Here is a 14,332-nt window from a genome sequence, read left to right as displayed (position 1 = left end):
CTTCCCTTCCCTTTCCTTCCTTCCTTCCTTCCTTCCTTCCTTCCTTCCTTCCTTCCTTCCTTCCTTCCTTCCCTTCCCTTCCCTTCCTTTTTGTTTGAGAAAATGAATTTTGACAAAGGACATTACCCTTAATAGAGACAAGTCTAATTGCTACAAATATGACATGACCAAGTGGTGAGGATAATTAGCACTTTGAGAAAAAAAAAATCTAGATAAAGAGCTTGAGGTGAACAGAGGCAAAGGAAACCATCTTTAGTATTTATTTATTTTTTGTTTGGTTGTTTGTTTGTTTGTTTGGTTGGTTGGTTGATTGGCTTTTAATGAGGGCAACTTAAGCCAAAGGAGACTGAAGCCAAATCAAGGGAAGAATAGTTTGTCCATCCTAAAACTCAGGTGTGTGCATAGGAGGAGGCTAGATATTGCGTTGGACACAGCTATGCTGTCCAGTACCTGGGAGGCTAAGGCAAAAGGATTAAAAGTCAGAGGCCATCCTTGGCTACACTGTGAGATTCTGTGTCCAAAGAGAGAGTAGGGTGAGCCGAAAGATCTGAAGGTGAAAGGAGACTCCGCTGAATCTGGCGAGTTTTGGAAATGGCAAAGAATGATCTTTTTCCAAGAAACGGTTAACTAGGTAGGTTCTGTTGCCCAGAGACAAAACCAATGGAACAGCTTGTGTGTGTGGAAAAGGGTTTCTCCTACATAGAGAAAAATCCTGTGCTGAAGGCAGCTTTCAAAGGGAGGAAGCAGGACTAGGTCCCTGAGTGTTGGACCAGAGAACTATTCCCAAGTCCTAGTTCTCCTGTTAATGCCATTCTTTGTTCTGCCTTTACTCCTCTTCTGGTGCTAAGATGGGTGCCCCTTGGGGCTCAGGAAGGTCGGAAGCTGGCAGCCAGTGCTTCTGGGAGTGGCATCCCAACTTTGTTTGCCATTGTGTATTGTAATTCCAGGGAGAAGGGATTCTGAGTGGCTTCGTGTTGACCACACAAAGATTTGGCGCCTGCACCAGGGTACTTACCCATGTGGCTGTGTGGTCTGGCAACCCACAAGGCATGGAAGAATGGCTGCTCACAGAAGAGGGAGAGAAATGCACAAGGACAAAATGGAATGACTGTGGCCCTGTGTACAGTGGCGACAGAGCTGGGTAGTTGTTTTGGCTGAAAGTGCTGGCTGGGATTCACATTGGGTCTTGACTTTAACTGGCATAGAGAAAATGGCAGAGTGAGTGAAGATGACCATTTGGGGCCTTTAAATGTAGTTCGACATTGCCTACAAGATATTTCATTAGTGTTTTAGGGTCTCCCTGCTACTTGCCACATTGTAGCTACTCCTGGTATTTTTAATAAATAGCTCTGATTTATAGATCTGAATTTTTTGTGTTTTGCTAGAATTCATTTCTTTGCTTTTATTCCTTCTTTAACTATGTTTATATATTAAGTGACATTGATTGACTCATTGCATGGAATGAAAAGGAAAATAATACTCAACAATTTTTGCTAAACTATAATATTTTTATATTTTTAAGGTTGAATATTAAGGTCTGTTCTGTTGCAGGAATTCCCATGTCAGAGATTTCTTTTCAACAGGCCTTGTTTAGAGCCAATGCTTCCAGCCATGTTCTAATTTCTGTATTACTTATTAGGCTGTTATACTGTTATTATTATTTTGATGACTTTTGCCTTAATTAGTCATTTGCAATAATTTTGCTTAGTACCATAAAGGTGGTCTTCTTTTTTGCCATCTCTCATTGCACAGATTCCTTTGAAGAATTCTTTGCAACCCTGAGACCAGAGTTCTACCCCCAGAACTCATTGTAGAAAAAGCTACATGTGGAGTACAATTATAACCCTAGTGTTGGGAAGCCAGAGACAGACAACTGGTCAACCTATCTTACTTGACACATTCTAGGAGAATGAGAAATCCTTTTCAGGGGGGAAAAAGATCAAAAGATGAATGGCATGTGATGAATGACACCCAAAGTTGTCCTTTGGCTACCACACACATGAGCACACACACACACACACACACACACACACACACAAATACATAGAAATGATCTCTACTCATTACCAGTAACAGGACTAAACAGTTAATGGTTTTTTTGTCTCCCTATAATGGTGACTTTATTTTATGCATGAACTCTAACCTCCCAAGACTAAGACACAGATGTTTTAGAAGCAATCTGCTGAGTCAGAGAGGCAGCTGTTAGCAGTCTGAGCCTAGGGCAGACAGGAGGAGCTGAACTCATGACTATAACCTCATTTTGACCTTTTGCTAACCAATTGAATTTTCCTGCTAAATATATCTGTAATAGATGCCTTTAACTGTTTGCTGGTGCTTAGCCCAGGGTGGTATCTTAATATTGATTCTATGGTGGGGAATTAGCTATTAACTAGTTTATGTCCTCTGATCTCTCTCACTCTTCTTGGCTTATCTTCCCTCCTATTGACTTGATTTGGAAGTCTATAAGAGTGGCATTTATGTCCCTTTGGTTCCTTTGGAGCTATCCTTGGTCAAGGGAAAGACTGAGGAGAAACAGTAATGGTTGAATATTTTACCTCTACTCCTAGGTACACATAAGGCCTTATGAAGTTTGATTGAGAAAATAGTTTGGATTGTATGACCTAATGTGTATGTTTGTTTTAGCCACATGTTTACCAGGTCTTCCAAATGTTTGATGTCTATATATTTCCTTCTGTTCCCAGTCATAGTAGTTTTTCTTCTACCCAGTCATTGTTGAAGTACATGTCTCTCTTTTTTGTTTCTGTGCTTTTTATTAGCTCCATGTACAGTTTTTCTTCAGCTCCTTATCAAATACATATTGAGTGCTGTTAACCAACTAAACAATTCTGCATTCCCAAAGTTCAGAGGTTAGGCTAACTCTCTTTAGATAGGTTTTGGAGACACAGCCTTTCAGAGATGACTAGTATTGATGGCATCATGAGGGCAGAGCCCTCCAGATGGAATTGATGCCCTTATAGAAACTGCAGAGAGCCAGCTCTCTTTACTTCCTCATACAAAGAGGTCATGTGAGGATGCAGTGTGAAAATAGAAAAATGTCCTCAGCAGCACCATTAGACTTGTTTTTGTCACTTTCCTGAACTGTGACAAAATAGATTTCCATTGTTTGAGTTGCCCAGGGTGTGGTATTTTACTGTAGCATGTCCGCCAGGACCCCATTATGTCTCCTGTAGGTAAAGGCTCTAGAAACCCATGGTGCTACAGAGAGTGACATTTTTAGGGTCGTGATTCACAAAGCATTTTATCTGACAACGAAGCACACTGGTAGCCATTTGGTAATGTTGGTGGATGGTTTTGTTAGCATGAGACTGTAGTAGGATGGGCAGAGGCATCCTTGTCTATACTAAGGGAGACTTCCCTGCCGGAGCACCTGTGGTTTCTGCCTGAGGGGCCATTCTGTTCTACTGTTCCTGGTTTTAAAGTTGTTAGACAAGAGTCGTGGGACTGCACAGATTTGACCTCATTTTATATACCCAACAAAAAGTGCTATGAGAGGACCTGCAACCTTAGAGAGAAACACAGAGTGTAGCTTTAAAATTCTTTAACATTGTCTGTGAATCTTTGATGGAGGAAAATAGCCTTTTCTATGGTCTATACTAGAAGCAGAGTGCTGACATGGAGAAAGATACTTAAATGTAACTTCATAAATTTAATGATATAACAATAGCCATTTGTGCTAATGATCTGTTGGGGTACCATAGCAAATGTTCTGGCTGAAGAAATGTCAAAATAGAAAAAGCCTCAGAGAAACAAATATTACGTATTTTCTATTTGTGGTTCCTATGCATTGTATAGATTCATAAAATCATATCTGTCTATATGACATGACGGTATCAATGAGATGTCTAAGGGAACAAGGGGTGACAACGGGTGGTATAGGATAGGGTAGGGGAAGCTATGGAGGAGAATATATTCATTGTACTGTTTAAACTTATGTGAGAGCTCTTTATGCATCTGAGTGCCATGTACAATGGGTGGACACACTCAAAGCTGTAAAAATATTAAAAATAAAAGAGATCAAGGCTCGGGGGTCATACCCTCTCAAAAAACATTAAAACTTAGGGTCAGAAAATGAGACTTATTAGGTTTCATTGCATGGCTTTCAGGTGAAATGAGATTAAATATATATATATATATATATATATATATATATATATATATATAGTTTCACGTACACCAAAGGCTTCAGGGTGTGTTTAGTTCCATGTCTCAAGACTTTATTTCTTTACTTTTAAGCCAGGCAAACCTGGCCAGTGTAGCTAAAGACTTCAGCGAGGATAGGGCTTTGTGTCAGACGGTGCCTTTCTTGGCTTACATCCCTGGCTTACAAGGGGTGCAAACATGCTCTGTTCCATCAGGTTGAGAATAAAACCTAGAAAATGGAGACAGTGGTGGGTAGCAAGAAGGGTCTTGATGGTGATGTGGAGACTCTGGATCCAGATTTTGAGAGATGGAAGCCAGGGGGATGTGTTGGTATGAGTACTTTTAGTGGGACATTTCAGTAGTGTGTTTCAAAGGTTGGGTTGACTGGGGAGAGAATTTATTTTACAAACAGAGGTGGGAAAATGGATGTGAAAGATCGTCCTCTAAATTCTGTCAGTGATCCCATGGTACAGTGTATGAAGTACCATGATTCAGGGCAATCCACAAACAATGTCTCAGACCGTGTCCTTCCTTTGTAACCGGGACAGGCAGATGTTATGAAAGCCAGTTGTTATGAGAAATCATATACAGCCTTGATCCTCCTCTGTCCCCCTCTGGTCTTAAGCATACAGGAAAGACTCTTGCTAGGCAAGGCTTCCTGAAGGCAGGGTTGGCTCTTTGAGCATCCACTTGGAGCCAGCCTAGCCTGTGGAGGCTGGCTGAGGATGGGAAAAGTTTCAAGTGTAGGCAGTCAGATGGATGCACTTGGCTTTGTGCATTTCCTCTACTCTTAGATTATTCGTGCATTCTTAAGTAAGTCCTTTACATCCATAACAATGTCTGTGATTTCTTTATCCTTGTTCCTCTACTTGAGTGCTTTCTTTGGGATTAACAGGCCCTCAAAACAAAGTAGTCCTGTGTAGAAACAAACAAACAAACAAACAAACAAAAGCTGGCTATATGAATTGAACACAGCTCTTTCTTTTCCCTAACTTTCTATTCTAAAATTTATTATATAACCCAATGTGGGATTCCCAGGAGTTATTATTTCTCTTTTCGTTGTCCTTCTTCATTAATAGGAAGCAAAATTGTTAAAAGACAAAAACAGATCATCCTCATCGATCAACTGTCTTTCAGGGTTGCCTTAGTTTGCCCTCTGCCGCTGTGATAAACAGCATGCCCGAAATAAACTTGCTTTGTTCCAGTGCACAGGTTACAGTCCATCACTGAGGGAAACTAAGGTAGGAGGAACATCAGGCAGGAATCTAGAGGTAGGAACTGAAGCAGATCTGGGCCATGGAGACGTATGGGTTACGGGCTGGCTTGCTCCAGGCTCCTGTTCAGCTACTTTTCTTGTCTAGCCCAGGCCCACCTGCCTAGGGATGGTACTGCCCACAGTCCCAGGGTCCCCCTGTATCATTTAACAGTGAAAACAAATGCCCACAGACATGCCTACAGGCCAGTGTGTTGGAGCCACATCTTTAGTGGAAGTTCTTTCTTTTCCAGTTCCTAGGTTTGTTACAAATGGATAGCGGATGCTATAGGAGTGTATTCTGTATACTGTTGTTTCTCTCTGGTCACCTTCTGGCTTTATGTGCTCAAAATTAACCCACAGATCATAAGCATCATAGTACTGATACTTAAAAGGTCCAAGAATTCATATTAAGTAAAGCAGCTTTTTTTTGAATAGGTGGATCATAATTTTTCAATATGAGTCCTGGTGTAAATTATGCATCGGTGGTCTATTTGGATTCAAGGATTACTTAGAACTTAGGGCTAAAAGAGATGAAGTCAGTCTAAATATTGTAACATAAAAATTATAGTGAGGGTGTGTGTCTTAGTAAGCCTTCTGCTGCTGTGATAAAACCCTGACCAAATCCAACTAGGGGGAGAAAGGGCATATTTGGTATTATACTTCCAGGTCCCACTCCATCACTGAAGGAAGTTAGGTAGGGCAGGAACTGAAGCAGAAACCATGGAGTATCACTGTTTGCTGGCTTGCTTTCCCTGGCTGGTGCTCAGCCAACTTTCTTATACAACCCAGGACCTCTTTCCTACCTGGGGTTGCATCAACCACATCAATCAACATTCAAGATGGTTCCCCACAGCTCAGTCAGTCAGGCCTGGGCAATCCCTCCAGCGAGCCTCCCTCTTCTCCAGTGACTCTTGGTTGTGTCAAGTTAGCAATAAGAACTGACAGAGAGAAAACTGATGTCTGAATGAGGCAATGTGTGTACACATGTGTCTTTGTTTTCGCATCTGTGCCGTGCCTTACACGCTAGGCATCCCCTCTTTGCTTTTCTCATGAGTGCTTTGGGAAGGCAGCGGCATGCCAGCCTAACCAGGCTCCTTCGTGCCTTCCCGCACCGAGTGTGAATGTGCGGCTAGAACGACACATTAATATGCAGTGTCACATGCGGAATTGGGCCAAATGGTTGGGAAACACACTCTTGCCTTGCAGTGCTTTGCCTTCTGTCTCCTGTAAGGCATCCTTGTGAGAGCAGGGCCCACTCTGCTCCCCCTCCCTGACATTGCAGATGTGTTTCATCAGCTGCCTGTGCCTCTCAGCACCTCATTAAGTCACGAGCAGCGGCCACTTTTCGGCTTTCACTTCTCTTTCTCAGCTGAATTAGATGTTCTGTTTTCTATATCCCCTCTCCTTAGCAGAATCGAGGCGGAAAACAGTTTTAAGATGCAGTTTTTTTTCATCAGGTTTTAGAAACTTTAAAGTGTGTCACTTAAATCTGGAAACAGAAATGTATTCTCTTCCGCACACCCCGGTCTCGGCTTACACACACCAGTTTTAAGCAGCGAAACGCGTGCTGTTAATGTGGTCTCCGTGTGCTTAGAAAAGGCACCTGTGTTAGTTGTCAATCCGCTGTGACATGCTGCCCAGGAGATGTTTGCAGTGATGTCTGCCATTGGGGAAACCTTTATTATGATCTGGTTTTATTTTCTTCTTGAGCGTGCTCTTCGGACCACATCAGTTCTGGTCGCCATAGTTTGCTCATGCCGTTTGCCTACCTGTGGGCTAAATGTCTTGAAGGAAGCATCTCAGCTTACATCTGGGGTTCTAGTGTACAGACTTAACAGTTCCTGACCTTAAGAAATGACAGAGAAACATCCTTTAAGATAGTACTGCATCCTTTAAGATATTTTATTTTAAGAATAAAAACACTGACTACCGATATCATCTTTTTGGGGTTTTTTTGGTTGATTTTTTTTCGAGATAGGTTTCCTCTGTGTAGCTCTGACTGTTCCGGAACTCACTCTGTAGACCAGGCTGGCCTTGAACTCCGGTATCCACCTGCCTCTGTTTCCTGAGTGCTGAGATTAAAGCCGTGCGATACCACCTTGCTGCTACCACTTTTAATATGGAACCCAAGATGGTTTCTACATGACCATTTTTTCTGGCTTTTGGTATTTTGGAATTTTTTTTCAATTCTCTATTTAAAAATAATTTTTATAGACTGATACTTAATTCTTTAATGATATGGCATGATTCTGGGACCAGGTAAATGGGCCTTTAAAAAAAGTGGTGGGTTTCATTCTTCCAACAGTTCATCTTCAGCTGTGTATTATTGTTAGCTTATTTCAACCCAACATACTATTAGAAGTATAACCTACCACCTCTGTTTAGAAGAACAACATTGAGAGGATTATTTTTCTCAAAAAGCATAAAACCAACTAGCTGTCTTATAGTCACTGGGCCTAGCAGATAGGAGTGTGATGCCCAGCAAGAGCCTAAGACATGTAAACCATTTCCATATTGAATTGTATCAGGACTTAACCAGAAATAACATTAAATATTTGTCAGACATTTACTGTGCTGGCATAGTGGGGGGTGGGGTGGGGGACTCCAACTGCATCTCATGGCTCTTGCCTTCAAGGAGGACATGTTCCAGCAGGTGTCTAGGAGGTAGGACATGGTCAGTTGCCAGGTGTTGTCAGTGATAATAGCCATGGCATGAAGTGGCCTTGATACAGAAAAAGAAGGATTCACGGGGGCAGGGGGGGGGTGCATTTGTGAAACCAGCAAATAAAGCGGTCCATTTCTACTCAACTGAAAGGAACATACGCTAGGTTTTAATATCTCTGAGGGAGGTATATTGTAAAGGGGTGTTTCCTAGAAGCTGAATGTCCTTGCTTTGAGTTTCAGAGGCGCCGTGCTCTTCTGACTCTCACCCGGGCAGCTTCTCCCTCTGCACCTCTTCCTATTTACCTCCCCTGGATGGCCCTGGATGGCTCCTGCTGGGCACTGTACACCTATCCACCAAGCCCAATCCTATAGCCAGCTACTTGGTTTTATGCTTTTTGAGAAAAAGCATTGTCATCCCGATGCCTGGTTTACCTGCCCTAGCTCTGGCTTACCCGAATACCCAGAACTGGAACTACAGGTGGTTTCCAGCTACCATGTTGATACTAGGAATGGAACCTGGGTCTCCTGTAAGATGCAAGTGCTCTTAACTGCTGAGATATCTTTACCTGCACCCATCAAGTCCACGATTTTCATCAAGAAAGCAACCCTACACATAAAACGTAGAAAAGAAAGGACCACAAATAAGGATTTCACATGTCTGTTATACTAGCGTTCTGGTACATACATCATTAGTGACAGCTGTCCCACTAACAGCGTATTTCGAATGTAAAGTACATGCAAATTACATGTAATTTGTAATGCATGTGAGAATTGAGGACTAATGTCCAAAGTTATTCTTTAACTTCTAACAACTTCCTGCTGTTTAGGATGGCAAAATATTATTCTCTTTGGCGATTCCAGGTTAATAATCCTTCATTTCTGAGTAAAAGTGACTGAGTCAGGTTGAAGTTACTGCATCCATGTCACAGATCAGGGAAATTAGACAAACTGCATGTGTCATGACTGACATATGCCAGCAGTCACATACAGGATTGCACCTGTACACATAATATATACATACATACTTAAACACACACATACACAAAACTCATGGCATCTTTGCTTCCTTTATTAAAATTTACCGTGTCACAAAAAATATTAAATGTTGTCCTGTTTCTTGTGATTAAATATGATGAATAATTAAATATTGTTACAAGGTTATTTACACATTATAATTCACTTAATTTTTGTTTTGTTTTGCTTTTTTGAGACAAGTCTTTCTATGTATTCCTGGTAGCCCTGAAACTGGCTGTGTAAACCAGGCTAGCCTCAAACTCATAGACATCCCCTTGCCTCTGCCCGTCAAGTGCTGAGATGTAAGATGTGTGCCACCATACCCAGATAATTCAGTTTTTAATTCTTGACTAAGACAGTGCATTCTGTGATCTAATCTGTCAACAAAAAAATGCATCATTGTCTCTATAGACTTCTTCTGGAGCTACTTAAACAAGCGTTCATAATTTTTTTTGAAATTTTAAAAAATGTAGGTACTTTGTTGAGTATGTTTGTCTGGCATTGCTTTGTTGGGGTTTGTTCCTGTGTAAAGTCATCACATTACCTAGCTGGCCATTCAGTACTTCAAAAGGAAATTTATTACTTCAACTTTTTAAAAAAAAAATCATCTTTTTCCCCTTTAAATAAACTTCCTGCTATTTAGAATGGCAAAATATTATTCTCTTTGGCGATCCCAAATTAATAATTCTTCATCTCTGAGTAAAAGTGACTGAGTCAGATTGAAGTTACTGCATCCATGTCACGGATCAGGGAAATTAGGCAAACTGCACGGGCTTTATGCGGTTCAGGTTTTATAATCTCTCATCTTTCTGCATATGAACACTGCTGTCAGAGCATGGAGGGAGGTGGAGAAACCCAGAGAGTCACATGTGTGTCCTAGATTCTCTGGATAGAATTGGAAATTAATTGTCTGGCTGATCGCCATTCAAAGCTCTGGTAATCTCAAAGGAGAGCCACATGTTCACAGGTTTGGTCTGTCAGCGTGCCATCTTCTCTGCACAGACACTGGGCACCGAATGATTTACTGGTCCGCTGCACCAGATATTATCCTAGGAGTCTAATGGTGGTGTGTGAGCAATGGGAGCAAGGAGGCCCTTTCTCCTGCTGGTCCACTTATAAACTCAATTCCTTGGTTGTAATGGAAATGAAGGAAATGTGGTGTGACTGTATTAGAGGAATTTACAGAAAACTGACGTCTAAGAAGCATCTCGGGGGGGCGGGGGGCAGCGTTTCTAAAGTGCCAGCTGGGTTCCCTTTAGAAAGATGCAGTAACTCACACTTCACTGCACATAAAGTCCTATCCCCCAGGGCGAACTCTCATGCCATCGAGTTTATGACTCACAAGTGCTGTTCGCTTGTGGTCTAATAAACAAGAAAAGGTGGGAGAATTATATTTCTGTACACAACGCTACCCGCCCTTCATTATAGAGAATAATGCTATGGGGCTCTTAAATTTTTAGTGGCATTTTCAAGGGGAGCATTGCCCGGGCCTTAAATGCATGTACTCAGGGTTGGAGATACTTAAGCACAAAACCAAGTGGAGCGAAGGTAGCTGTGCCCTTTGCAGCTCAACTGCTGGTCGTGTTTGAAGACCAGGGTTCTGCCTTACAGACGAAACTAATTATTACATTTTGATGTTCTGTTGTTTGTGCATGCATGTGATTGCGTCTGGGTGCACAGGTGCCAAGAGGTGATTGCCAAAGATTGAACTCAGGCCAGCGGGTGCCTTCATCAGCTGAGCCATCTCACTGTCCCCGACTTGGTACTTATGTATTTGTTTAGCCACATGATTCCTCTGACTGATCCCTTGTGCTTTATTATTTGAGACTATAGTTCCTTTTTTTCTTTGAAAGAGAAGTCATACACTTACCAAAAGGCACAAAGGACAGCAGAGAGATGCAGTAGATTTCTCTTATCATGAAGATACCCTACCGGAATGAGCCAGCCCTGACAAGTCATGAACCCACACTGTCATGCTTTGTCGCTCACAGTCTATAGTTGGTCTTAGGGCTTGCTCTTGGTGTTGTAGCTTCTATGGGTCAGGTAGGGGTGTGTGTGTGTGTGTGTGTGTGTGTGTATACAGGGTTATACCTACAGGGATATGGACAAGCATGGACACCAACTTTGAGTGTCTATTTATTCTTCAAGAGCCATCTCCTTTTTACTTTTTGTAAGATTTATCTTATTTTGTCTGTGAGAATGTTTTGCCTGTATAGATATGCACCATGTGAGGTGTCTTTTATATACACCATGTATGTGTCCGGTGCCCACAGAGGTCCCAAGGGCTGCTAGATGGCATGACACTGAAGTTAAGGATGTTTGTTAACCACCATGAGGGCGCTCGTAATCACAAGCAGTTCCTCTCCAAGAACAATAACTGCTTTTTGTTAGCCTGAGTTGTCTCTCCAGGCCTATCACCTTGTTTTATGAGACAGGGTCTCTTAGCCAAGGCCAACTGCTCAGTGAGTCTCAGGGATCTGGCTGTCTCCATCTTCCCAGCTCTGTAATTACACATGAGCCCCCAACATGCACAGGTACCAGGGATTCAACTCTGGCTCATAGGCGAGTGCTTTGTCCAGACACTGATCGTTTTGCTACCCGTATAGAGAATTGTCTTTATAGACTGTCATGTCTTTATAGGAAGTCATAACAGTATGGATCCTTTATAGACTGACTTCTGTCACTTAATGGTAGGCATTTATTTCAGTTCCCTCTGTGTATTTTCTTAGCTAGATGGATCATTTTGGGGGGAGAGGATACTAAATATTTCTGTGTCCACAATGTAGTTATGTAGTTTTTAAATATCCATTTTCATCGTCCTGTCTTTCTTCCTTTCCTTTCCTTTCCTTTCCTTTCCTTTCCTTTCCTTTCCTTTCCTTTCCTTTCCTTTCCTTTCCTTTCCTTTCCTTTCCTTCCCTTCCCTTCCCTTCCCTTCCCTTCCTTTCCTTTTCCTTTCCCCCCTTCCTTCCTTCCTTCCTTCCTTCCTTCCTTCCTTCCTTCCTTCCTTCCTTCCTTCCTTCCTCCCTTCCTCCCTTCTTTTACAAATGTCTTTTACAAATGTCTTTTAGCTCACAAAGTAAGGTGAGGTAATCAAGGCATAAGTAATATCGTTTTATAGTATTTCAATTAGATGCCCCCCCCCATAATTGCAATGGACAAGATGTCAGCATCTTAAATGAAGACAGGGTCACTCTGACAATCACAACAAAGTACTGCGTATCCACAGCTCCCGGGTGGGCACGGTCCTCTAGTTCAGGTTCCTAGGTTCTCTCAGCAGTATGCGCAGAAGCTGGGGATGAGTCTGTTCTGCATCTCCATCTCCAGGCCCTCTCCCCCTAAAAACCCTTAAACCTGTCTATGAACTCTAGTGCTTTCAGCCTAGACCGTCTTTGTTGTCTATGGATGGAGTTGACCCTGAGCCCTACTAGCCTGTGGTACACACCTTGAATCTTTGAAGTCTTCTGCTTCTGGCTTCCTGTCATCCATTCCAACCCTTTTGTAGGCTGTAAGTTATCTGGGAGGAGTCAGTGATACCTCTGGTACTTCCGTTTCTCAAACCCATATCATGAATCCTTCAGTGACATTGGCTTCTTTTTGTTTTGTTTTGTTTTGTTTTGTTTTGTTTTAGTTATCTACTCCCTTTGATGGCCATATTTATATTCCTTGCAATTACCAATAATTGGGACTTTCTCAGATTCCTAATTTTAATTCCCAAACTTTACCAAGCATAGTCCTTCCTGGTTCACTTTCTATAATATGTCTACACCAAACCCTTTAGCCCATTCCAGAATTCGAATTCTGTTGTCTTACAACCTTTTGACTGTGTCCAATTCCCTTCATGTTCTCACCTTCACCTCCTGGATTCATCACCTCCAGTTAAACTATCTGCTTCCTTAAAGCCTTGAGTAAACTATTTCTCTGGTTATTTATCTGGCAAAATGGCTCACTTTAGAGCCATATTTTGTATTGCTATTCTTCTTTCAAATCTCTAACCCATTATTATTATTACATAGAAGTGGCTTGGTATTTCGCAAATACATTTTGGTTGATTGAGTTTGACATTTCATTCCAAGTGATCAGCAAACAGCATGATTCATGAACAGCAGTCATCGCAGACAGAGATAAGTGGTTTATTACTGAAGGAGGAGAATTCCTGAGTGCCATCCTTTAAATGGCTCTCTTGAAGATGCACTTAATAAAATATTTTTGTGTAAACTGTTTTGAGGACAGAGGCTGATTCTTTGTGTGTGTGTGGAAACCATCTATGTGCCATGCTCTGTGCATAAAGTATTTTTCAGATAGCAGTGAGTTGAATATAAGTAGAGATGACAACCTGAATTATATCAATCCCAGGGCTTCTTTAGAATACTACAAGCTGTGGTCTTCCCTAATGGTTTATTTTGCATAGAAAATGACCTCATGCTTTCAAGAATCTCTGCTTTCCCATGGTTCTAGTTTAACTCTCCTGGACAGTGTGAAAAGACAGCTCAATGCAAGTCACCTTGGAGTGGAATACTAGGTACAGCCGCTCAGGCATTTTCCTTTGTACCAGTGTTTGTGCTTGGCCAGAAGCAGAGCAACTTGGCTCTTAGAGAATAACGGAACCTTTGAATAACAGCAAAGGTTCAACATGTACTCTGTGTACCAGGCTTTGCCAAGAGTAACCATTTCCTCTTCTCCTGTGTTCCCCAGGTCTACCCTGAACTGCAGATCACAAATGTGGTGGAAGCCAACCAGCCAGTGACCATCCAGAACTGGTGCAAGCGGGGCCGCAAGCAGTGCAAGACACACACCCACATTGTGATTCCTTACCGTTGCTTAGGTGAGCCAGTTAGCCAGCCAGCCCCACAGCTCATGCTGAGGGGAGGATGTTTTAATTAGGTCATATTCATGCATGCACTGCTCCCTCAGCATGTCACTGCCAACATATTGTTGGTTCCATATCTTTGGGTTTCATATCTGCAGATTCATCCAAAGATGGGTGGAAAAAAATGGAAGTTGCAAACTCCAAACAATCCTGTGTCTGTCCTTATGTTTCATTTAAATTGCATTAGATATTATAAGTAAGGAGAGGCGATTTATTTGTTTCTTCATTATTTAGTGTGGTAATTGAGAACGAACATAGGACTTTATAAAGGTTAGGTGAGCATTCTATTAATAATGTGTATCCTAAGCCTGGGGGAGGTGAGATAAAGTTTGTAAGGACTTGTATGTAGGCTGTAGGAGAATACTCATTTT

At 41.9% G+C, this 14,332-nt stretch overlaps 1 protein-coding gene across 7 annotated transcripts in view; it reads left to right on the top strand.

Moving 5' to 3' along the window:
- The window catches only part of App (amyloid beta precursor protein), a 215,778-nt gene that overhangs the window by 53,704 nt on the left and 147,742 nt on the right, over positions 1 to 14,332 (top strand). For all 7 annotated transcript variants that reach the window (XM_029470476.1, XM_029470473.1, XM_029470475.1 and 4 more), the window contains exon 3: positions 13,787 to 13,916. In XM_029470476.1, the coding sequence (XP_029326336.1) occupies positions 13,787 to 13,916 (130 nt within the window). The remainder of the gene's footprint in view (positions 1 to 13,786; positions 13,917 to 14,332) is intronic.

Source organism: Mus caroli, chromosome 16 (assembly GCF_900094665.2).
Source record: "Mus caroli chromosome 16, CAROLI_EIJ_v1.1, whole genome shotgun sequence".
Taxonomy (NCBI): Eukaryota; Metazoa; Chordata; class Mammalia; order Rodentia; family Muridae; genus Mus; species Mus caroli.
The sequence above is the reverse complement of the archived record's forward strand: the minus strand, read 5'-3'. Positions and strand labels throughout refer to the sequence as shown.